The sequence below is a fragment of the Eurosta solidaginis genome, chromosome 1 (genome assembly GCF_040869045.1).
Source record: "Eurosta solidaginis isolate ZX-2024a chromosome 1, ASM4086904v1, whole genome shotgun sequence".
NCBI classification, from domain to species: Eukaryota; Metazoa; Arthropoda; class Insecta; order Diptera; family Tephritidae; genus Eurosta; species Eurosta solidaginis.
The window spans coordinates 324,402,821-324,430,335 of NC_090319.1; the positions used below are offsets into that span (position 1 = coordinate 324,402,821).

The 27,515-nt window shown below is 36.8% G+C and overlaps 3 protein-coding genes across 3 annotated transcripts in view; 1 reads left to right on the forward strand and 2 right to left on the reverse strand.

Moving 5' to 3' along the window:
• Positions 1 to 27,515, reverse strand: part of Ctl2 (Choline transporter-like 2) — a 169,450-nt gene that overhangs the window by 63,606 nt on the left and 78,329 nt on the right. The window lies entirely within an intron of this gene.
• The window catches only part of Atg13 (Autophagy-related 13), an 89,654-nt gene continuing 70,373 nt past the window's right edge, over positions 8,235 to 27,515 (reverse strand). Inside the window, exon 2 of the mRNA XM_067761957.1 lies at positions 8,235 to 8,833. The gene's annotated coding sequence lies outside the window, so the exon portion shown is untranslated. The remainder of the gene's footprint in view (positions 8,834 to 27,515) is intronic.
• On the forward strand, positions 17,971 to 18,989 carry LOC137244124 (zinc carboxypeptidase A 1-like). Its single transcript, XM_067772691.1, has one exon. The coding sequence runs from the start codon at positions 18,018 to 18,020 to the stop codon at positions 18,972 to 18,974; it is 957 nt and encodes a 318-aa protein (XP_067628792.1). The 5' UTR covers positions 17,971 to 18,017; the 3' UTR covers positions 18,975 to 18,989.

Consider the following 27,515-nt stretch of genomic DNA (forward strand, 5'->3'; position numbering starts at 1 on the left):
CTGAACAATCGGTTGTATGGGATATATACTATATATACCACCGGTATCTATGATTTTCCCAGACAACAATATATGCTATACACGTAAGCATTTGGTGAAATTTGAACATATCTAAACGATTTTTAAGATAAATATAAAATAAAAAATAGGTAGGTAATCTGTGTGAGGATGCAAAGCTTCACGTTTTTTGTGGTCTGCATGTAAAAACTATGGCTACGAATCACGTATTTCAAAAATATATGACGTAAACGTAACTATTTGATGAAATTTGATGAATCTTGAAGCTTCTAGCCGTAAAAAAGGGGTCAATATGACAGTTTATATGAAGTATATAATATATATACCACCGATCTCTATGATTTTTTCAGACAACAATATATGCTATATACGTAAGCATTTTGTGAAATTTGAAGCTTCTAACTGTTAAAAAGGGGCAGAAATTGCGCAAAGTTTCTTATCTGAACAATCGGTTGTATGAGATATATACTATGTATACCACCGATCTCAATGATTTTTTCAGACATCAATATATGCTATACACGTAAGCAGTTGGTGAAATTTGAAGCTTCTAGCTGTTAAAATGGGGTAGAAATTGCGAAAAGTTTCTTATCTGAACAATCGGTTGTATGAGATATATACTATATATACAACCGATCTCTATGATTTTTTCAGACAACAATATATGCTATATACGTAAGCAATCAGTGAAATTTGAAGCTTATAGCTGTTAAAATGGGGTAGAAATTGCGAAAAGTTTCTTATCTGAACAATCGGTTGTATGAGATATATACTATATATACAACCGATCTCTATGATTTTTTCAGACAACAATACATGCTATATACGTAAGCAATCGGTGAAATTTGAAGCTTATAGCTGTTAAAATGGGGTAGAAATTGCGAAAAGTTTCTTATCTGAACAATCGGTTGTATGAGATATATGCTATATAAGTAAATATTCGGTGAAATTTGAAGCTTCTAGCTGTTAAAATGGGGCTAAAATTTTTTTTTTTTTTTTTTTTTTTTTAATGGACGTTGTGGCAGCGCGCTGCCCTCAAGTGGCCCAATGAAACCAGGCTAATCCTGTTCACGCGATCGATTTATACATATATATAATAACTTTTTTTTTTTTTTTTTTTTATTTTGCCGAGTCTTTGATGGGCAGCGGTTTGTCAAGCGTCACGATCTGAGACTGCTCAGCTACAGAAGAAATTTCATCAGCCAAGCGTAATACTTAAAGAGAACAGAAGCAAACGTATTATACATTAATTTAGAGAGGTGAGAACAATCTTTTTTATAGAAAAAAGGGAGTCCGAGCTATCAAATGTGTTTGAGTGAGAGTTATAATCTTGGCATAAACGCCGAAAAGGTTCATTTTGTTCGAAATTCGTTCTACATTGTTTCAGCAGAAGAGGTTTGAAGTGTCTCGATGTCCGAGAGGGAACGCAAAAGTTCACTTCATTCAGAAGGAATGGGCTCGAAATTGATCCATTTAAAAGTTTTGTCATAAATATCACACCAAGCATTTCCCTTCGACTAGCAAGAGTTGGAAGATTGATAAGCTTTAATCGATTAGTATAAGGTGGAAGATTAGTTAAAGAGTCCCATTGGAAATTTCTTAAGGCAAATAGTAAAAATTGTTTTTGTATTGATTCGAGACTGTCTGCATGGACTTGATAACGCGGATTCCAAATTATCGAGCCGTATTCTAATATTGGCCTAACTAATGTTGTAAAAAGTGCTTTAGTTATGTAAGGGTCGTTAAATTCTTTTGACCACCGTTTAACAAATGCAAAAACACCTTTACCTTTATTCACTGTAGCATTAATATGAAGATTGAAACTAAGTTTGGAATCCATCATGACTCCCAAGTCAATAAAATTATTTACAGTTTCTAGACTATAGTTGTTAATTGTATATGAAGCTGGTGGCGAAACTCTCTGAGAAAAACACATGAATTTACATTTTTTGAGATTGAGCGGCATATAATTTACATTGCACCAGGTAACCAAGTGATTTAAATCCATTTGAAGCAAGGAATGTTCCTCAGCCGAGGCACATGATTTGAAAAGTTTTACATCGTCTGCGCACATCAAGATTTTTGAGTATTTAATTGTACCAGATATATCGTTTATGAACAACAAGAACAGAATCGGACCAAGATGGCTGCCCTGAGGAACACCAGAAGAAACATTGATGACCCCAGAAAGTGTATTTTTAAAGATTACTTTTTGCGTACGATAACCAAGATACGAAGAAATCCAACATATAAGACGGGGTTGAAAACCGAGTTGACTGAGCTTATGAATAAGTAATGGGTGTGATACTTTGTCGAAAGCTTTACTGAAATCGGTGTAAATTACATCAGTGTGAAGGCCTTTTCTAAATCCATTAGAAACGTGGGTGGTAAATTCTAGTAAATTGGTGATAGGTGATTTGCCCTTACAGAACCCATGCTGCGAGCTTGCAATTATGGGGGAAATAGGGAATGTTAGGTGGTAGGTAACAATAGCCTCAAATAACTTTGGGATAGCGGATAACTTTGCTATGCCCCCGTAGTTTTCTATTGAAGACCTGCTTCCATTTTTATGAAGCGGAATAAGAAAAGATTCCTTCCATATTGTTGGGAAAACGCCATAAATTAAAGATAAATTAAATAAATCTGTTAGCGGCTGATAGATGTTTGCGGCACATTTTTTAAGAAAGTGTGTCGGGATCCTGTCGGGGCCGTATGAATATGATACTTTTAAAGTTTTTAAATAAGATAATACATCTTCTGAAGATATAAATGGAGCTCTGATTGAATAACATGAATCAATATGGTATGGGTATTCATTAGGTGGAACGTTGGTCTCAATAGAGTAATTTGATTTGAAAAATTCCGCAAAGAAGTCGGCGATCTCTTGATCATCGCTGGAAATATTATCTTGGAATTTCATGGATGATGGAAACCCTTTCACCCTGCGTTTAGAGTTTACGAATCCGTAAAATGCCTTCGGGTTGCAAGTTATATTTCTTTTCATTTTACAAAGATAAGCTTTGTAACACTTTTTGTTCAATTGAAAATACTTGCAGCGTAGAATCGAGTACTGTAAGTAATGGTTATGTAAACCCGTCTTTTTGAACAACTTGAAAGATCGAGACTTTTTATTCTTTAAAATTTTCAGCTCTTTAGTGAACCATACTTGGCTTGTATCGGAATGTACACAAATCCGCTTAGGTACGTATTTTTCAAAAAGACAGTAAATGGTATTGTAAAAGTGAGAAACGCTTTGCTCCACATCAGCATTAAATGTTGGCCACACTATTCGAGATAGATCACGATTTAATTTTTTAAAATTGGCCTTCGCAAAGTCGAAGCGATAACTGGAGTCGTATCGTTTATTTCCGCTGTTACAAGCATAATTTACAACTTCGTAAACTATTTTGAGGGAAGGGTGGTAAGCATCTTCAGGTTCAATAATGGGTTCGCATCGACTAATGGAATATTTAGATTCATCATCCACAAAGGCTAAATCCAACACTCTTCCGAATTTATTCGATTGGATGTTGATTTGTTGAAGGCACAGCTCAGACATTCCGTCTAGAAATTCATTGTTGGAAGACTTTGACGAAACTGGTACGATATTAAAGTCAGAGATGCACCATGATATGTGTGGCATATTGAAGTCACCCAAGACAATAATGGAATCGGAAGGCTTTAGCATCGAATTAACAGTTCTTAGCAAGGAAATGTGATTCATATAAACGGACAGTTCAGAAGATGGCGGGATATAACAGATGGCCAAATAAATGTGGATATTTGCTAGTTGTGTGCGTATGCACAAGAACTCAGTTGTATCGGTGGCGGTTACGCAAATCTCTTCAGATGGTATTGAAGAGTGTACAGCAAGCAGAACCCCACCTCCAACCCTGTTCAGGCGGTCATTTCGATATATCTGGTAGTCATTACAGAGGATCTCTGAGTTAAAAACATGAGGTTTCAGCCAGGTTTCGGTTAAAGCAATTATATCGTAGCTTGAGTTAAATGATTTTAAAAACAGTTCTGTTAACTTGGTGTTTAAGCCTCTAACATTTTGGTAAAGTATATCTAAAGCAGATTTTTCTTTCAGTTTTTTGACTCAGTGTTATTAACAGGGATCTTTGCCAAGTTTGGAACACTCTTATTCCGCCTATATTCAAATTCCCGCACAAGTGCCCCAGAGGGCCAAAAATCGTTACTCAAGATAGTGTCAAAATGGTCAATAGGTACATCTAATCTAAAGGAAGATACGTTTCTTTCATAACTAAAATTAAATTTCCGAATTGTTACGTCATGGGTTTTCCTTTTTGAGAAGATATACGATTTCAGATCCTCCTCAGTAGTATCCCTGTCGAATCTTGACACGAATATCGATTTTTTAGGAGGGACTACAACCAACTTCCTAGTTCCAGGCTCAGTCGCCTGAGAACGGTTTGCAGGTTCAATATTTTTTCTAGCTGCTAGTTTTGTTGGAGGTGCCTTTGATGTTGAAGGCTCTACTGTAAGAGGACTTGGAGATGCTAAGTTTATTAATTCTATCGTGCTAGGTGTAGGAACGATTGGGTTCTGGATGTTTTGAACGGGGTCTAGGGTCAATACGCCAGCCGAGACATCAGTTCGTTTTCGTTTGCTGTCACGACTGTCGCTGTTAGCATTAGCAGCTGAATCGGTAATACATTTGAAAGTTTTAAACAAGTTTTCATAATACTTGAATTTATCCCCTAATGTAGAAAGTTCCTTACCGATTTCGGAGAATGCGTTTCGGGTATGTTTGAAAAGCTTAAAAAGATCCACTTCGGTGGATCTGCATTTCAAGCACGACCAACGCACACCCTTGTTATCGTTGATCGCATCACACACCCTTGCTGTCAAACTAGCGCACTTCATATGAGCAAGCTCATCACAAAGCCATCACGACACGAAACGCTCGGTATCACCTTTCAATTGGCAGTTAACAAAATTGCAAGACATTATAAGTTAAAGTAAAATTGATTAAACAGACGGAGGCAGTGAAAATAGTTTGGAGATCACAGTAAGAAAATCACTGTTTGAGCAGTTTGAAGATCACTGTATGTGCAGTTTAAGATCGCTATTAACTGACGCTTAACAACACACAATGCAAACAGCTGTGGCAGTGAAAAGAAAATGAAGTAAATGTGCACGAGCAAATAACAATTGAAAACTGAAAATATGTAAATGCCAATCAAATGCAACAACAAATATGCAAAGTGACTCGGCAAATATGTATGTATGTATGGATATACACACTTTATCAATTATTTTTAAGATACAATTTATTTTAGTAAAGAAAGCAGAACTTTAAATTGCGAATGCAGTACACAACGTGTTTACACTTATTTTTAGCACAATAATTATTTAAACAAATTTATTTATTTAAGACAAAATAAGGCACAGTAGAAATCAAAACACAACTTCACAGCTTGACGTTCGCACTTTTCGAAAATATATATATATATACTATATATATATACTATATATACCACCATATATATACTATATATACCACCGATCTTTATGATTTTTTCAGACAACAATATATGCTATATACGTAAGCATTCGCTGAAATTTGAAGCCTCTAGCTCTTAAAATAGGGCAGTAATTACGAAAAGTTCCTTATCTGAACAATCGGTTGTGGGGGATATATACTATATATACGACCGATGTCATAAATTTTTTCAGGCAACAATATGTGCAATATACGAAAGTATATGGTGAAGTTTGAAGCTTCAATCTGTTAAATTGGGTAAGATATTACAAAAATCCTCTTTTTCTGAAAAATCGGTTGTATGGAGGATATATGCTATATTGGTCCGATCCGGTCGGTTCCGACAAATGTCTAATCGGACACCCAAATACACCTGCTCACCAAATTTTATCAAGATATCTCAAAAATTGAGGGACTAGTTTGCATACAAACAGACAGACGGACAGACGGACAGACGGACAGACGGACATGGCTAAATCAACTCAGCTCTTCAACCTGATTATTTCGGTATACTTAATGGTGGGTCTATCTATTTTCCTTTAAGGACTTACAATTTTCGGTTTCGTGACGAAATTAATATACCATTTCATTTTCATGAAAGGTATAAAAAATGAAATTTTGCAGGCTCTAAAATTATTTTTTGGGTATGCGTAGTGGAACTTTTTTTCCTGAGCCCAAATCCTATCGAAAATCGATGGGGCGATATCGCTTAACTTTCGTCCATACAAATCGACCCAGCCCAAAGTATATAGGTATGAATTGTTTTCAAATGAGCCCCAACATAAAATTAAATAAATATTTTTACTGGCTTAAACTTATATCGCTGCTATTATTTCCATTGTACCTTATTGTTTATCAATTTCTAAAAGAAATTCTAAGACATACATACATTAATATGTACACATCTACATATATTTTTATTTACTTTTGCATTCACTTAAAACCAATGTTAATAAATATAAATACAAGGCGCGATAACCTCCGAAGAGATTTTAGGCCGAGTTTCTCTTTCAATTCGCGTTGCGCTCTTTTTGATTTTGTATACAAATTGGTGGGACGGGACCTACAAGTTGTATGCCGACTCCTAATGGCATCTGCAAAGGAAATGAGTTTACACTAAGAAGCTTTTCATGGCAGAAATACACGCGGAGTGCTTGCCAAATCACTGCCGAGGGGCGACCCCGCTTAGGAAGCATTTTCTTCTAATTGATGAAAAAAAACGTGTTTCATAATGTTTACTGTTGTTTGCCCGGGGATCGAAGCCAGGATCATCGGTGCGGTAGGCGAAGCACGCTACCACCACACCACGAAGGCCGCCAATCTGTCAAACAAAAAATACGTTTTAAATTTTTTTTTTTGTCAAAAGCGGAATTTAAATTTGATAACTTTTACTTTTATAGGAGCAAACAAAAAAGTTAGTTACTCAAGGTTAAGTACGTTTTCCGCATGACACTGAAGATATAAGTTAACAAATTATAAATTTAAATTTAACAATGCATACATTTGTATGTGCAGCATATATGTGTATACTTGGCGTGCCAATTCTGGATTTTTGGAATTTTACATACATTGGATAAACTTTTGTTGGGAAATTCTGCTACAATAAAATAACAAAAACGCGAGTTCCAAATACTTGTGAAGATCGATACGTAAACATTCAGATGAAGTCTAGAAAACTCATGTTTTTAGGTTAACTAGAGCTCGCCCTGGGTTGAAGTTAAACCACAACAGAGGTAACTTTACCCGAAACAAATAATTTCGGCCACCGCCAATTTCATTATCGACTTGTTTTCGATAGCAAACTATTATCGTCGACCTATCAGTTTAGCATCGTTTTCTTATCGCCGAATTATAGGCTCCAATTGGATTGTTTTGCCAATAACAACTCGATAACACGCAAATAACTCTAGTAAGAAATCAAGAACTTTTTAATAACAAATCGATACATTTCGATAACAAATATATAATTTTGTGACAAGTGGTCGATATCACTTAAGGTAAATAGGTAACCTACGATAGTAAATCGATAACATTCCGATAACTATTTCATATCAAGTCAAAAATTTTTCGATATATAATCAATAACTTTCCGATATTTAGTCCATAACATTTCGTTTATCGGTTGATAACTCGTCGATAGAAAATCGGCGGACGCCATGGTGTGGTGGTAGCGTTCTCCGCCCACCACACCTCAAATCATGAGTTCTAGTGCCGGGCAAAGCAAAATCAAAAATTTAGAAACAGGTATTTTCAATTAGTAAAACATTTTTTCTAAGCAGAGTCGCCCGTCGGCAAACACTGCGAGTGTATTTCTGCCATGAAAAGCTTCTCTATGAAAATTCATCTGCCTTGCACCTGTCGTTCGGAGTCAGTAGATCAAATGTAGATCCCATCACGCCATAATGTAGGAACAACTAAAAGGAGCCCAACGCGAATTGGAAGAGAAGCCCAGCCTAAATCTCGTCGGAGGTCAATCGCGCCAAGAATTTATGTATTTATAAAAAATCGATTACTTATTGATAACCGATTGTTATCGATAGCAAATTTATAACATTTCGATAACACGGGTCAACACAAAATTTGACTTTGACTTCAAAGCATTAAATTTCAATTCTTTAAGTCGTAATTTCACGAAAAAAAAAATATATGGCATGAAAAAGTTAGCTTTCATATTTAGGAAACCGCTTGAACGAAATTTTTCAAAACCTGTGGTTTTAATTTACTTGAAAATGAAACAATTCAAATAAATATTTTTATTAAGTTTTAATATTGAAATAACTGACAAAAAAGTGGAAAATGATTTAAAAGTGTACACTTTTACTTTTTCTTTTATGTTCATAGGTACTTTCTCTCAATAAACCCCAAATATAGTCTCGCATCATGTTTTCATTATATTGGCCTTCATAACGTTGTTCGAAGAAGAGCCTGAAAGGTCTGCTTTACTTTTTGGTAAATTTAAATCTCTAATCAAATCACTAAAATCTTCAGTAGTGATGAAATGATATTTTGGTTGTTCTGGTGTCGGTAAAAACTCCTTATCGGCATTGCTTTTATAAGAACTAAGAGAGGAGCCACTTCTCTGCGATCATTTTTTCAGTGGCTCTGGTACTAGTCGTGTCAGATCGTGTGCGACTAGAGCAGAAGAAGATTCAAGATCAAGATATTCGATAGGTTTTGCATTTTTATCTCTACGTCTTTTAATCGGATTCACAATGCAAAAGTAGCAGTCTTTAAAGTGGTATTTTGGTTCTCGCCAGATTCTTGGTGCTGCAAATTTCATAGATCTTTTCTCACCTCGATGCCAACCTAAAATACAGAAAGAGAAATTAATATGTCTACTTTATTTAATTTACTATTTAACTAACTACAAGCAACATGTGGAGCCCATGTCCTATCTTGATTCCAAACAGGACAGCCAAAATACGCCTCGTAGGCTTCACAGAGCATGAGAGATGTATTTAATTCATATGTTATATCTCGAACTTTCATAAATTGCCCAAATATATAACAAAAAGCGCCAGCTTCATATTTACACTTTCGCGACGACATTTTAGGGTATTCTAGATTTGTACAAAACACCTGATCGTTGTTTAGTTATCACTCTAGCGCCATGAGTATTGTTACTATAACTATTACGAAAGCAAACTTTATACCAAACAAGTAAAGGTGTCTAAGTTCGGGTGTAACCGAACATTATATACTCAGCGGGAGCTTCAATTGTACATTTCATTTCAGATAAATTACTTTTCTACATAACACCGCCCGTTTAAAAGAAAAATGTCTCCCCATTTCTTCTTACAGTAAAACTTGATAAGGGAAATGTCATTGATTCAAAACTATATTTTGCTAAGGTTTAGTTTATCATTCTAGTCTACGACCCTTTTAAATTTGTTTTATATCTAACTTGTCGTGATCTTTAACCGATCCCGGTCATTTTGACTAGAAATATTTTCTGCTATAAGGAAAATATGTGTACACAATTTCATTACGATATGTTCATTTTTCTTCAAGTTATGGCACCCGAAACATAGAAAATTGCTTACTCATAAAAGGGGCGGTGCCACGCCCATTTTTTTAAATTTGAAATTTTTCCTATTTATTGTTGTAAATCCACTTGGGAAATGAAATGCCATTGATATAAAGCTCTTTTTTGCAAAGATATAGCTTATTTTATTCGTCCTCGATCCTTTTAAAAATCTTTTATATAAAAGTGGGCGTGGTCCTTAAACGATATCGTTAATTTTTCTTCTAAGCATTCCTTAAAGTAAAGGCAATCTCTCTGCCGAATTTTGTTACGATAGGTTTAACGATTTTGAATTTATGGTTAATAATATTTGTAAAATTTATTTTATCACAAGTGGGCGGTGCCACGCCCATTTAAATTTTTTTTTTTTTTTTCAAACTATCAAGAGTCTCAATATCAGCCCACATGTTAAATTTTAACATTCTTGGTGTATTATTTACTAAATAATCAAGTTTTTGTGTTTTGGTACTAAAAAGCTGCGGTATCCTCGGGACTAACATCGCTAATATTTGAATATATGTCGCTAAAAATATGTTTTACTTTATCTTATAAACAATCTATTGAAGTAACTGTTTAACCATTGAGTTTATGAACTTTTAAGGGGCGACAATCGCTCAACGATACGGCCAATTTAGCCCTTAAATTTTATTTGCTATCATGTTGGATAGTTTTTGTCGTTTGCCTATGGTGTTCCTTCAACTAATAACGTCCCAGCGCATGAAAGAACGGGTCGAAAATAAAACGGGTTGTGAAAAAAATTAACATGAAATTTTAGCGAAGTTTTAGACCGGTTTTGACCATACACCACTGCCTTATAGACATAGAGTCAGTAATATGGCATAATGGAACTGCCTTTAACCCCAACTGACCTGCGGGTCATCTTGAGGCAGTTTAGATGTCAGTCAATTTGATCTTATGAAAACCGTAAGTGGAGCTCCGCGAGTTTCAAGTCTTAGGTATCAAAGACATTCGTCTTCATGCCAAATTATTTATAATGACTGTACTTCTTAAAGTATCCTCGCATATTTCAGGCGCCATTGAAATACCTCTGTTATCAAAGAGTTGAACAGAACTCCAAATACGAGTCTAAAAGATAAAGCAACCGAATTCCAGCTCAAACACACTCATTACACTAGAAGGACCGAAACATGGTTTTAAACAACATAAAAATTAAAACGGGCTTCAGACCCAGAAAACGCATCTGGAGGAACCGAATTACGGGGCTAAAAAAAGGTAAAAAGAAAATAGGGTTAGGCCAGGTTTTTCAATGCGAGTTTGAACCCTAGTCAAAGTTGACAAGATTTCTTCTCAGTAGCAAGCTTATAGCATAGTCTACTTTAACTAGTTTAAACTTGCAATGAAAAATTGAGCCTTAATTAATCAAAAACCGATGCAGACATAGAACGCCGAAACCACATTTTGGACTGAAAACTCGTATAGACGAACCGCCTGCCGGGTCTTAATTATAAAGAAGCCGCTAAATGATACGGACTGAGCCCAAAACTCGGTACTCAAAGTATAGTAGAAACCAGCACGGGCTTGGAATGGGATTAAATGGAAGCAATGTTCGGAAACGAATCGAAAGAATCGGCATTGAATTCGAAACGCCAAGAACGAACTGCTTTTGAAAAAACAGATCGCACAGGGTTTTAATGACAAAATTGAGTTTAAACGAACGTCTTTTTAGTTCCCATTAAGTCCATCGTAAGTGAACTACGTCTATTTGTAATATGTGACCAATTTTTTTTTTTTCTTTATTGACAACAAAATTTGATTTAGATGATAGTCAAAACGGACAGCAAACGCATTTGACGTTGTATGACTTTTATCATTGATATCGCCAAGTTTGTGGTCAAATTTTACCTACCTACTGAAAACCAACATAAGTTATCAACCGAAACCTGAACCGAACCGAATAGCCGACATGAGCTGGATTTCCTTAATCACTAGAGCGGGAACGTCACTAACAGATCTACGTAAGCATTTGCTAATTTGTTTTGCTTTACGCGAAATGACATCGCTAATATTGTTTTTAATAAATATTTTTATAGTTTTTGTATTTAATTTTTTCAGATCTAGGTTGATAATAAAAAAAATTATGAAACAATTTTTAAGAAAAAATTTTAATCACGCTTAGTATACATATGAACATAGTAGATATGCACATATGAACATATGTAAGTAAGTGTACAGTTGCTAGATTTATATATTTTTTTTATTTTTTTTATTTTATTTCTTTATGACCAGCGCATGTCAGATATATTTATATACAAAGTCGTACCATGGCGTATATTACACTGGAAATATTATTTTAATCAGCCAAAATATAACCAAATAGGACTTGAAAGAGAAATACGACAGCTGATATCGTTTGACAAAGTGGGTGTATTTCAGATATCACATATTGTTGGTCTTATATATAAGCCCATAAGTGATGCTTGGTTTTCACTAGGTCAAATTATATCAATGAAGACGGCTTGTAATACAACGTCAAATGGGTTTGCCGTCAGTTTTGATTAATGCTTAAGTGACAATTGACCAATATGTGAAAACGGCAATCGCTTAACGATACGGCCAATTTAGCCCTTAAATTTTATTTGCTATCATGTTGGATAGTTTTTGTCGTTTGCCTATGGTGTTCCTTCAACTAATAACGTCCCAGCGCATGAAAGAACGGGTCGAAAATAAAACGGGTTGTGAAAAAAATTAACATGAAATTTTAGCGAAGTTTTAGACCGGTTTTGACCATACACCACTGCCTTATAGACATAGAGTCAGTAATATGGCATAATGGAACTGCCTTTAACCCCAACTGACCTGCGGGTCATCTTGAGGCAGCTTAGATATCAGTCAATTTGATATTATGAAAACCGTAAGTGGAGCTCCGCGAGTTTCAAGTCTTAGGTATCAAAGACATTCGTCTTCATGCCAAATTATTTATAATGACTGTAGTTCTTGAAATATCTTTCCGTATTTCAGGCGCCATTAAAATACCAAAGTTATCAGTTTCACAATGGCAATGACTGTATACTTTCATGGGCACACTTGAATAGAATGAAATTTAAAATTTATTTGAATGTCAATGCTATATTTACTTTTTTATACCTTTTAGTGCATACATACTAACATTAATAATATGTATGGAACAAATTTCTGCCACTCAGGAATTTCGTTATCCACTGAAATTTATTCAACCGGTTGTGACTGAACCATATTCATACGAGACAGCTGATTCAGCGAATCATATGGTAACGATTCGAGCATAATTTAAGCAACCAAACTAACCTATCACTTAACCTTCACAAGGTCCGAGTCGAATTTTAAGCATATTAGTATTCCTAATCGTCTTTTCCCGAAAAAGTTTGCTTTTAATATTACATAATATATTATTTGGAAACTCAAAATGTACTAGTGCTTTTGTGGTCATATATTTACGAATTTTCGAGCTACAGACTCTTTTACAAAATTGATCTTCGGATCAAATATGGCTCAATGTATACAAATTATTATATTTCGTGGCAAATTTCTGTTTTTTTTAACGTCTCTAATAAAACATTTTGGCATTTTAAAATAGTTGAATACCATAAATTTACTACTGGGGTCAAATTTGATCCAACAAATTTTAAAAAATTTATGAATGCAAATTTTGTTAGTCTTATATCTTATGACTGAAACCTAAACTTAATGATTTATAATTTGTATAACTTTTTTCATTTCGGCAACAGGTCAATACTTTAACTTATGCTTCGTTTTACTAGATTAAACTTGGCCATGTCAATGTAAACGACTTGTCATATTGCGTCAAATGCGTTTGCCGTCCGTTTTGACTACAAAGTGCCAATTAAATAGACCTAAGTGAAAGCGGCTATTGCTATTGGTATGGCAAATTTGGCATTCAAATTTTATTTGCTAACATGCTGGTAATTTTTTTCGTTTGCCAACTGGCGTCCTATCAATAAATATCGCCACAGTGTATGAAACAACGGGAAATAATGAAATTTGTTGTGAAATAAATTAACACACAATTTTAGCGTGGTTTTTGACCACGCAATGTTTTATTGATTTCGAGTCAGTAATGGCACATAATGGGAAAAGCTTTAACACCAAATGGGCAAATGGCAGCTTTTGTTGGCAGCCATTTTGACCAAATGAAAACCCAGCATTATATTAACGGATCTCATATGGTAGAAAGTGTTTTTTATATTCTTATCGATTTCCTCCGACCATGGAAACGTGCGGATTTTTGATTCTTAGCCATTGACCAAATATTTTTAAACACCACAAACTACGTAACCCGCAAGGAGTTATTTTAAGAAAAGAAGCTATAAATACCCAAAATATAATGTCCAATCAAAACAAAATCTCAACACTGATATTTATATTGCCTTGGTACTAGTGATGGACGATATTTCACTATCGGTGATTGAATCGCCGCGAATGAAAAATCGCTAATAGTGATGGCTATTGCTATCCAAATATATCAGTGATTGGCGGTTTTCCTTCATTCGTTTCTTTTGAATGACAATCACCTCTGGCAGCATTTCGCCAATAGCGATATTTCTTTATGAAGAATGAAAATCACCTCTGGCAGCACTCGTTTGTGTTTACTTTTAGCTAGTTTTGATCTGGTTGGCTGCGAAAATTTTGTTGTATTAATTTATTAAAAATCCGTTTTAATACCGAGTGAAAGATGACAGCAAATTATAGTAAAAAAAAGGAGGAAATGTGGCAATTTTATGAGCCCATAAATGAAACGCATGCAAAGCCCGTTATAATTGTAGAAGTCCCCGTTTATATAAATATTTCATGAAGTGTATAAAAGAGATTAAATGACTAAATTTTTTTGTTTTTAATTACACCATGTGACGCCAAACAGACCTCGGTCTTTAGACTTGGTCTAAGATTGGTTGCCTGTGTAATACCTAAGTTAATACCTTTAGGCAGTAGCCGTTAGCAGTTTTATAAAATTTGTGTTTTTGATGGAAAAATAAAAGAATTATAGAAATACATATCACTCGTCTTATCGTAAACAGGTGTAACACAAAATTTAAATTTTTTGGGAGAATACAATTCAAGTTTTGTCATATTATATGGTTGAATTAGTCGGCTAATTTCTAGGGCACTGAAGTGGGTGGCTAATTTTCTGTTAAAAAATATGTTTATAATAGTTTGAAGAATTTGCTATATTTTTGCTGTGCATTTTTCATTAAAAATTAATTAACTTTAGTATAAAAACATTATGCAGCCAAATACAACTTTCAGAATAAATTCATACGGAGTATTTCTGAATACATCGGTGTAGTATAAAAATAATAGTAAATAAATCATGTTTTTATGGTGTTACATATACAGATTTATTTCGAATTGATTCATCTTACATTTAAAAATCAAAGCATTTTCAATTAGCCAAATTTATAAAACAAAGATGCATAGACATATATTTCCGCTAAATTCATCTCATTGAGTGAAATACGAGACTGAGCATAATGTCGTCAGCCAGTTAATATATGTATATCATAATATCTCAGAAAATTTGAATTTCACATTACATCAGTTTACAATAAAAGGTACATATTTTATTTTTTTACTCCAATTTTGGTTCATATATTCTGTATACTAAACTAAATCTATATATATAAAAAGAAGTGTACATTTTGATTGTCACTCCATAACTCGAGAACGGCTCGACAGATTGCCATGAAATTTTTAGGAAAGATACGGGAAGGAGAGATGATGGTTAGTTGATTTTGAAATCCCAAATCGGTTTAGCCATATATGTATATATATAAATCAAATTCTGTGTGTGTGTGTGTTCGCTATGGAAACGTATTTCCCACACATCAGTCATCACCAAATTTTGGTTATGGGTTCCTTCGAACAACGGGAAGGTTTTAGGCTAAAAATAATTTCGATATATAAAAGGGGCGTGACACCTCCCATACAAATGGAATCTTTGGTACTGCATACCTTTGAATGTATACATGCCAGAACATTGAAATTCAATGAGGAGTTATATGAGGTCAATCCCTAACACCACCAAGAAAATGTGGAATTTGGAGAAAGGAGGGGTAGCACCTCCCATACAAATGGAATCTTTAGTAATGCATAACTTTGAAGGTATACATGCTAGAACATTGAAATTCAGTAAGGAGTTATATGAGGTCAATCCCTAACACCACCAAGAAAAGGCGGAATTGGGAAAAAGGGGGCGTGGAACCTCCCATTCAAATGGAATCTTTGGTACTGCATAACTTTGAATGTATACATGCCAGAACATTGAAATTCAATGAGGAGTTATATGAGGTCAATCCCTAACACCACCAAGAAAAGGCGGAATTGGGAAAAAGGGGGCGTGGCACCTCCCATACAAATGGAATCTTTGGTACTGCATACCTTTGAATGTATACATGCCAGAACATTGAAATTCAATGAGGAGTTATATGAGGTCAATCCCTAACACCACCAAGAAAAGGCGGAATTGGGAAAAAGGGGGCGTGGCACCTCCCATTCAAATGGAATCTTTGGTACTGCATAACTTTGAATGTATACATGCCAGAACATTGAAATTCAATGAGGAGTTATATGAGGTCAATCCCTAACACCACCAAGAAAAGGCGGAATTGGGAAAAAGGGGGCGTGGCACCTCCCATTCAAATGGAATCTTTGGTACTGTATAACTTTAAATGTATACATGCCAGAACATTGAAATTCAATGAGGAGTTATATGAGGTCAATCCCTAACACCACCAAGAAAAGGCGGAATTGGGAAAAAGGGGGCGTGGCACCTCCCATACAAATGGAATCTTTGGTACTGCATACCTTTGAATGTATACATGCCAGAACATTGAAATTCAATGAGGAGTTATATGAGGCCAATCCCTAACACCACCAAGAAAATGCGGAATTTTGAGAAAGGAGGGGTAGCACCTCCCATACAAATGGAATCTTTAGTAATGCATAACTTTGAAGGTATACATGCTAGAACATTGAAATTCAGAAAGGAGTTATATGAGGTCAATCCCTAACACCACCAAGAAAATGCGGAATTGGGAAAAAGGGGGCGTGGAACCTCCCATTCAAATGGTACTGCATAATTTTGAAGGTATACATGTCAGAACATTGAAATTCAGTAAGGAGTTATTTGAGGTCAATCCTTAACACCACCAAGAAAATATGGAATTGGGAAAAAGGGAGCGTGGCACCTTCCATACAAATGGAATATATTATACTGCATATATCTGGATGTCGTAATGGTAGGATAATTAAAATTGGTAAGGAGCTATGTGACGTTAAGTCCTAAAACCTCCAGTAAAATGTGGAATGGGGAAAAACTATGGCTGCCGTACAAACTTAAGTTATTTTAAAACCTAAAGTTTGACTGCATTGTTGAGTTTAGCTGTTATGCCTTTTGGACGTTTAGTAATCTGCCGCTGTTAAAAAAATTGTTTAGCTTCAGTCTATCTACATCTTCTATAAAAATCAAATTCTGTGTGTGTGTTCCCTATGAAAAAGTGTTTGCTATACTTCGATCATCACCAAATTTTGGCTCGAGGTTCCTTCGATCAAGACGAAAGTTTTTCATATTTCAGAATTAAGAATTTTAAATTTAAACGTTTTTGTTTTTTGGCCATGCGAAAGATCTAGCTAAGCTCCCAAAAATGATCATGTTAACAAAATCAATGATCGCTTTCAAAATCAATTTCCTGGTGAAGTGACGAAATATAAATCGATCGACACAGTTACAGATGAAGATAAAATTGGGAATTATCAAAATGAATTTCTATACTCCTTAGAACCAAAAGGAATGCCTGCGCATACCTATATCAACTTTGAAAATTGGCTCACCAGTCATGCTTCTTCGGAATGTAATCAAAGCAACAATCATCAGCGGTAAAATCAATACAATAATATAAAATAAGATACAATAATATACAAGAATAAAATGTTTTAACAGAAAATTTCACCAAATATGCGTACAAAATTGAATTCAATTTACAGAACAATAAATTAAATTATCAACAAACAAAACAGAAAAAATAACGCAACATCCATTCGATCTCGGGCGTTACAACGTGCGCCTGGTAAAGCTAGTTAATGTATGAGTACAGTGAATGACTCTGGTAAATAAACTTAAACATTCATTTTTTATATCCAAGTATACAAATTGCACATTCGCTTATTAAAAATAAATTAAAGCGATCGCTATAGCTATAAAAAATAGCCGCGATTCAAAAATCGCCATCACTATTTTCACCGATTGTTCAAAATCGCTGTATCCCCATCACTACTAGGTACAGTATTAATGCTGATAAAAGCAAGCCAAACATACCGCAGAAAATATTTGTTGACCTAAGAATGTACCTGAATACATACAAATATTCAAACTAGAAAAGAGAAAATATAGATATGCACCCTTCGTCTTCAAGTGTGCGCATTTTCTTCGTGCTGATCATTATAGTTGCGAATATGTCAGCGCATGGTAAGGTAAGCTTGTCAGACGAGAGCGGAGAATGTACTGCTCTCACATCAGAACACGATTCATCTTCGACGCACTGTGCCATTAAGGATTCGCAAGAAGATATAGCTCGGTATGATCATTACCGTGTCTACAAGGTTGAAATAGATACAGACCAGCATGTCGATCTATTCCAAAAACTAGAAGAGCAAAGTGATAGCTTGACTTTTATAGGACATGCTCGAGAAGTGGGCCAGAAGCTCTCGATATTGGTTGCTGCGCACAGGGTGGCTGACTTTGCGGACTTATTGCATACGTATGCTGTGAAACATCGTGTCTTGACTTACAACTTTCAAGAGAAAATCGATCGTAATATGAAAGATGTATTGCCTGCTGACACCGCCGCTTCGGCATTCGATTGGAAACACTTTTTTCATTTGCAAACGATTTATGCATGCTTGGAATATATGGTGGCACAGCACCCAAATGATCTTTCACTTATTGACATGGGTAACAGTACGCAAGGTGTTCCCATAAAGGGCTTGAAGCTGTCGCGCAATGCTTCAAATAAAGCAGTATTCATCGAGAGCGGTATTCATGCACGCGAATGGATAGCCCCTGCGGCAGCTACGTATATAATCAATGAACTGTTGACGTCCAAAGAAAATAATGTAGCAAAATTGGCAAACAACTATAATTGGATTATATTCCCTTGCATCAATCCGGATGGGTACAAATACACTTTTGAACATGATCGCATGTGGCGTAAGAATCGGCAAATATTTGGCACCTGTCGCGGTGTTGATTTAAATCGTAACTACCCTGATCATTGGAATAGTACTGGCGCTAGTTCTGATCCTTGTCGTTATGATTACTCTGGTCCCAGTGCTGGTAGTGAAATGGAAACCAAACGCTTAATAGAGTTTATATCTTCAAATGTGGTAGTTGATAAATATACCACTATTTAATTGAACAAACACTATTTTATTTTTTATAAAATATCTTTATTTTAATGCCTCCTTAATGTATGTTACAATACGTTTTAAAAATTCATAACCGAATGAAAATTTTTGAAAGAATAATCTCAAAATTGAAATATAAAAAATTAACAAGAACAAAAATTTAATTCATTTAAAGTAGGTACATTTAAAGTTGAATATAAATATAACCCTGCAACTACACATAGGATTGCTAACACAGAGTGAGTTTAAATTCCCGCAGGGTTTCTACCTCGAAACTCACACTAGCAATTATTAGATCTCATCATAACATTATAAATCGATATGTGTTTATAATAATTTTGTTTACTCCGATTTGCAATATTTGATAGCGGGCTAAAACTATATGTATATTTACAAAGAACCCCAAGTTCCACTAAATTTATTTATTTAATCAATAATTGCTTAATTATTTATAGAATTAATATTCTTAATAGGTCTGGAAGCACTGCGACCTTTGTGCAGATCTATTGTGCAAGACCTTACAGCCTAATTTTGTATCTGGAGGCTTTTAATGAACCTAAGTAACTCGTCAGGCTTTTTACTCCATATCACATAGGGATTAAGAGTCTCATCACCTAGATGGGATAGCCTCTGCCTAGCTAGAGCTACGCATTCGCAGAGAATGTGAACCGGCGTTTAATCATCCAGCTCACAGAAACGACAAATTTGGGTATCGGATATATTTAATTTACGTAGGTGATATCGTAGACCGCAGTGTCCCGTATTGTACCCAGTGAGAGTTCTTAGATCCTCCCTGCTTAGATTAATGAGTTTGGCTGATACTTTCGTTGCCGGAAGTATAAACAGTTTGGCCTGCCTTTGCCCTGGGCAGTCAATCCTGTGACGTCTGAATTGTTATTGAATAGTTTCCGAGTTACTAATAGTTTCCCTGGTGTGTGCTTTTGTAAGTCCACAAAAGGGCTCTGGACCACCATAGAATGCTGATGTAGCACCCTGCTTTGCTAGGTAATCTGCATGTTCATTACCTTCATGTCCCTGATGTCCGGGAACCCATCCTAACAAAACCTTGTTTTTGGCTCCCAGGGCATTAAGGATTTCAGTGCAGTCATCCACTAGCTTAGATGTAACTGTGAGCCTCTCCGCAGACATTCTCTACCACAGACTTCTATTGCATGAATTTCTGCCTGAAATATGGTGAGGTAGCATCCCACTGGTATCGATTTCTTGAAGTTCGGCCCATAGATGCCAGCTCCTGTTCTTCCGTCATCGAATTTCAATCCATCCGTGAACCAGACCTCTGAGTCAGGGTCGGTATAAGGATGGATTCGCTATTATTTATAGTAAGGTTGAGGTAGTAATGTAGTAATAGAATATACAGGGGTCGATGCCAGCCGCTAATGAAGCCTCGAATAGAGTTGATATCGAAGCTTCAATTCTAGCTCCGATTGACATGAGAAACACCTATAGTAACATCGTGGCTCTAAAAACAGCACTCTGCATCACTCTTCGCTTGAATCGCAGATTGCCTTTCAGCTTAGCTATCATCGAGGATACAACCTGAATGCAGGGTGCGTAACAGATGTCTCCATTCATGCTAGCTTCTTTATGAAAATATATTAACATATTTTTATTTATTTTATTATCGCTATGAGATATATCTGGTTCTAATATGCAGGAGGGGAGGGAGGCCAGTGCAATAATTGGGCATACTTCCTTAAATTTTATCTGAACCAATATCCCGCAGTAAGATTAATAGAAGGGGAAAGGTGCGAAAGCGCGAGGCTGCAGAGTGCCGAAGATCATGTGCAGGTCTCAAGACCTTAGACTATAAAGATAACTCCTATCACTAAAAAACAGAGTACTGTAGGCTCCTGATGGGTATCCTAACTGGACACTGCCTTTTGTTGTCACATGCTTTTAAATTAGGCATAGCCAGTGAGTGTAGGCTGCTGTAGGAAACGATCCAGTAATACAGCCATCAGATCTAGAAGGACGAGTTATTTTATAACAAAAATAAAATAGATGCAAGGCGCCATAACCTCCGAAGATATTTTAGGCCAATTTGCGTCGTGTGACTCTTTAATTTTTCTTACGAATTGGAGGGACGGGACCTACATGTTTTATGCCGATTACGAACGGCATCTGCAACGCAGATGAATTTTCACTCAAAAGCTTTTCATGGCAGAAATACACTTGGAGTGTTTGCCAAATCACTGCCGACCTCGCTTAGAAAAGCTTTTTTAATTTTTGCTATTGCTTTGCCCGGGAAGTGAACCGAGGACCCCCAGCGGGTTAGGGGGATTAGAATATACCCGCGGTAGGTATGCCTGTCGTAAGAGGCGACTAAGATACCAAATTGATTCAAGGGGTTGTGTAGCGCAACCCTCTCAAGGGGTGGCCAGCGCAATATATAGCTACTCCATCCCAATTGTCAACCTCACCTACCCGTGGCGAATCCTGTTTCATTAACAACCGAGGCTCTGGCGACCCCAAGTTCCTCACGGAACTAAGGGGTGGGGAGGGCGGGATGGCCTAGAAGGTTTAATATGGTTATATAAATCGTTCCCGAGATGGTCGGGGTAGTACCTTAATAGTGCTTTGTTACGGGAACGTACCGGATCTATATCCGGCAAAGGACCATCAACATCGATAGCACTCCCCACATCCTTCAGGGAGTGTCTTTATCGTTAATACAACAACAACAACAGGACTTTCGGTGTGGTAGACGGAGCACGCGTTGGACACACTTCTGATAATACTCATTAAGTTGATGTGAGGCCCTCGCGGACTCTGATGCTGCAAAACTTTAAGGGAGACAGTACGGTTTGAGCAAAGTGGCTCCCGGACTGATGTAAAGCTTTATTGCTGTATTGGCAAACAAAAAATTTTACATGGAAATTATCCAAAGAGCGGAAGTCCCTGTTGATTTGCTGTTTTAACATTGACTGTACTGATTAAACTATACACACCTCACAGGATTTTTCTAGGATTACTATCAGCATAGCAGTGAGCTTGTTCTAAGAGTAGGTGAAGTACAAATGAAGTTGTCTGGGTGCCATTCTAGATATGGAATGATACTTCGAAAGAAGGCTGGTTGGGTTAGGACACAAAGCACTCTGTTGTATTTATTAACATAATCAGATTAACAGAACTATTGCAGCGTGAGCACGCGCGCGACACAAAGGATTGTCCTATTTCCTCTACTACAGGTCTTAGTAACACACGAGCTTTTCGCTGCTCTCGAACCCAGTAGTGATGGAGTGGCTGTCTACACAGATCACCTGACAAGTTTGGTCAAAAGTTAATTTCTGGGCCCCAGATGCGATGGTTCGTAACATAATCTAGACAATGGAAATAGGTATGCAGAGTCATTAGGTCCCCTTACAAAACAGAGAAAATGCATATAAGATTATCGTGTTTATGCTTCATGTTAAGAAGCTCTGAACTCCAGTATCTGTACAACGGACAGAGCTGATAGGTATCACCACCGACGTGAGTACAATACCCAAATTGGCACTAAATATCAAACTGATTATATGCCTAGCTGACATTATTGGAGCTAGGTGTAAGCCGTAAATTTAAGCTTTTCGATCACTGTAGTGTCTTCCAAGCTTGAGTCACCATAATTACGGATACGGTGGAAAGCTGACTACCACGGGTGGAGAATTCGGGATTTCTTCGAATAGTCAAGCACTACTTAAGGCTCCACAATTGTGTACTAAAGCTGCTACCATCAAGTAAAAATGTCCCCAGTGCAACCGTCAAGCATTCCGTCGAGAGAAGTACGTAGGAGCACAACGAAACTTTATTTAGTCTGCAATTTCTACCTATGGTAGTTACCACATAAATTGGCCTAGCCTGCTACATAGAATCAGTTATAGAAGAGAAAGTGCCCTAAGAAGTGGATAGTGTCATAAAATGGCTCTGTACTTGGGGTATTTTTGAATAAGAAAGCCTGGTCTAGGTCCAGGACAATTGAAATCTTTATCTGAAACCAAGTCCACTTGCTTCTAGTGTATGTCTACGTATACATACATATGTTCGAATTGTCGGAAATATATCAGAAGTTAACTCTGCCAATTACTTAATGAGGGTGTTGCAGTCCAACGAGTTTGAAAATCGCCTAAGATCATCCTGAACTGAAAAAAGTAACTTGGCTGTTACAAAGAACCACCGCACCATCTTCCCTGAGCACTGGCCGACGAACTAATTCCACATACGGCGATACAATACAACATCTTATGTCACTGCTTTAATGCTCCTTGTGCGGAAGAAATGGTATATTAGATGCCTCTGCCGTAGTCCGTCATTGGGTCATCTGATAATAAAGACAACGCTGGCAGATTGCGCAAAAGAGCTACGACCGATGGAAGGGAAGTTTAATAAGTATTTGTACATCATTACGCATCTTAACTGCTTTATATGTGTATGTATGTATATTAGGGTGGGTCGATTTGTATGGACTAAAGTTAACCGATATCGCGCCATCGATTTTTCGATAGGATTTGGGCTCAGGAAAAAAAGTTCCACTACGCATACCCACAAAAAAAACAATTTTCGAGCCTGCGACCTTGATTTTTAAGGTTTTTTTTTAAACTGTTATCACCAACGTTTTTAGCGGACAGGGTATACATATGAAAATTTTTTTAGTAGGTCATGAAAAAAACCTTAAAAATCAAAGTCGAGAAAAAGTCAAAAAAATTAAATTTCGCAGGCTCGAAAATTATTTTTTTGGGTATGCGTACTGGAACTTTTTTTCCTGAGCCCAAATCCTATCGAAAAATCGATGGCGCGATATCGGTTAATAAATCGACCCAGTCTAATGTATATACTTAGTCAGACATATAGATATGTATGTACGTGTATCGCTTTTATGTACTATTTTGTTGTCAATTAAATTCAGCTTCCGCATTAAGTGCATCGCTACGCACAAGAGACAAACAATAATGATAAAGAAAATTTTGATGCTACTCATCTATCTGTCAATACAAAACAACAAAGTGCATTTCCATATGTATGTATGTATGTTTACCCTATTAAACATTTAATTGGCCATGGACGTGTCCATACTTTCAGGGTAATCAGGTATTGGTCTGCCCGAATATAATTGGCTAATCAAAATGTATCTCCTCGTCGATAACTGTTATTATAAGACTTTTATCAGTTGCTTGAAGGCCCCTACGATAGACTGTTTAAAACAAAGAAAATCCCAATTACACTGGAAAGGCATACAGTTGTTAAAAAAACGTGAGATTAATCCTTGGCCGATTGATCTCTTTGGCCTACATTGGGGAATAATTGATACCCTTTTATCGTTTTTGGCTACAGTTGGGATTAGGTTAGGCAATTGAGGGATAAGTGGTAGCTGTCCTGGTAGGGGAAACTCAGTTGGACAGCATGATGGTCCGTTGTGACTCCACATAAAATAACGGTGACGTTTTAGCTACATAGAGAGTGGTTGCATAGCAATGATATAGCTTCGAATGTTGCCGATCTCAATCTTGGATATATCCCGCAGAGATAAAAGTGAGTCACCACAAAAATACTTTCGCCTAGTTCTGGCAAAAGCTGGGCAGTCAGGCATAAAGTGACTCGATGATTCCACCTCATCCTCCACCCCCATCCTCCAAACAACTGCAGCAGGATGAGGTTTCCAGTATATATTGTCCTGTCAAAACCTCAATGTCCATCAATAGAGCCTAAGTGAACCCAATCATTGCAGACCTCCTGCCAACCATTTCTGACCAGAAGGATCTTGCTACTTTGCAAGAGATGATGTCTACCCAACGCTTGCTGAGCTGACGCGGAGCAGACCACAGGTGGCCATCGGAATTCTCCAATCCCTAGAGCCATATTCATCTGATGAAATTGTATCGATGCGGACTATGATATCTGTTTCACAGTTGCCCGGGAAATCACTATGGCCCGGGACCCAGATATTCTTAATCATAAAATAGTTCGATGCTATCGCAAGAGATAAGGCATTCCCAAACCACCCTCGATCGCACCATAGTTGAGCTCAAGGCCTTGATAGCCGCTTGGTTAGCCGAGTAGATGTAAAATTCTCTAACCGTTAAAGCACTGGAAATTATTTAATCCCCCACATCCTTAATTGCGGCAGCTTCTGCTTGGAAGACGCTACATTTGTCAGCCAACTTTAACTTTTGGCTTACATTCAGCTCTTGACAAAAGATCCCTCCACCAATCTTTCCGTCCAACTTCGACCTATCCGCGAACAAGTTAACTGGTCCCCTGCCCCAGATTAATCGCCATTCCTGACTGAGGTGAAGGTTGCACAGGTAGCCGTTATCGGCACACAATAGTCCGTTCTGTCGGAGATAAAGTCGAACCTGGCAAAAAGGCTAGAGCGCCCGTAGTCAGAAAGCCCATAGCCCATAGCCCAAATAACGAAGACTGACCAACGACGCGACCGCCTTTCCCACAATGTCTACTGGATGTACATATATTCATGTTGGAATAAGTAAGTTGGCAATTTATGTATGTAGCCAGTTCTAAGAAACAATAAAAAACAAAATGAGTTAAATAAAAAGAAAATGTATGGAATTGAAACGAATTACTTTAGAAAAATGCGACTACCGATCCGAATATATTAGCACCATATGTACCATAATCGTCCTGCCTGTGGAAGCAGAGGAAGAGCGCGGTTCACACTCCGCTGGTACAAGTAGAAGGAGGACCTATCCGACTGTACTCATAGGCTAACAAAGAGGATCTCTGCGATATTACGAGTAGGGGTATGAAGAGAACGTGTCGAACTGTACACTTAAAGAGTAGAAAAAGTATCTGCTCGACATTACCCTTAGAGGTATAAAGAGGAACCATCCGACGCAACCCGTTGAAGCATAAACACGGACAATTTGGTTCTCTATAGAACATGCTCAAACAGAAGGAATCACTCCAACTCATACCAACTAGAGAATCAAAACTGGCTATAGTCGCATATTCCATTTCTACTCATCCTAGACTAATCGCAATTTTTGTTTCTAAGTATTGTACAACTCGATCATATAAAGAAACTAGCAGACCCGGCAGACGTTGTTCTGCCCTAAATTTGTATATCTGCATACATTTTAATAAGCTTTTTCCGTCTAACTCTCCCTCGCCCCTCTACAATTTTTCCTAATCTTTGTATTCACTCCTCCCTCGGTTTTTTTTTTGCTTCATCTATCTCCATATTCGTCTATTTCTATCTCTTTCTCAGTCTCCTTCTCTATTTTCTCTCAGGTTTTTCTCATTCTTCTTCATATCTTATTGCCAGTCCCAGAGGGTGGTATGTAATTTGTTCCACTCCCATTCCGAGTCTCAGTCCCAGTCCTAATCCCAGTCCCAGTCCGTCCCGCAAAAAAGCATCAGAAATACTAATATAGGCAAATTTATATACCAAATTCAGGCAAATCGAATAGGACGTATGTAAATAGGTATGTAGGTATTATTAATTCATGTCTTTATTTCGGCTTCGCATGCATATTTATCAGTTTTGCCAGGTTGATGCGACTAAATCGAATATCACAATGAAAATTACTTAAAAGCTCTCAGCAACAGTTTTCATTTGATATCCATATTGTATAAACACATTCTAGGGGTGCCCGGGTCCACGTTCTGGCCTATATCTCGAGACCCTAGTCACCGATAGGTATGAAAACTACCCTGTACTAAAGCACTCATCAACAGCTTTCATTTGATATCCATATTGTATAAACACATTCTAGGGGTGCCCGGGTCCACGTTTTGGCCTATATCTCGGGACCCTAGTCACCAATAGGTATGAAAACTACCCTGTACAAAAGCACTCATCAGCAGCTTGCATTTGATATCCATATTGTATAAACACATTCTAGGGGCGCCCGGGTCCACTTTTTGTCCTATTTCTCGAGACCCTAGTCACCAATATGTATCCTGGTTCACTTCCCGGAAGAAAAATTATTCGACATTTTATTCTAGATATGATGCTACCTACATACCAAATTTCAGGCAAATCGAGCCATATATACGAAAGTTTAGAATAAATCGGTCCCTGGTCCACTTCCCGAAAAAAAAACTTTTCACAAACACTCTCCGGGTTCCTATTAAGTTATCCTAAAAATTTCATGGCAATCTTTCTATCCGTTCTCGAGTTATGGAGTGACAATCAAAATGTACACTTCTTCGGAACCGTTCTCTTTAAAGACGGATGTGATAGTTTTTCGTAGGGTATATTTTAAATGTAAACAAACTATGTATGTATAGGTATATGGATTTTAATATACATCATCAAAAATTGTATATTTACATTTGTACGTGCTTTTGTTTGCGCTTAAGCACCTACATATACACAAATATTTATATTTAAATATTAAATTGTTTAATTGTTATCTGCATATAGTATATGTATGTATGTATGTACATATATATTTACAATGTTTATAAATCGAATAGGCGCCTTTTATTTTATTTTTAGCGTGCAAGCAATAGATCACATGTGACTAGTACATACCATACGTACATATTAGGGGGACTCATGAAAGCATATAAACTTTTAAGGTGTAA

Coding starts and splice junctions, on each gene's coding strand:
- LOC137244124 (XM_067772691.1), top strand. CDS start 18,018: ATGTCAGCGCATGGTAAGGTAAGCTTGTCAGACGAGAGCGGAGAATGT.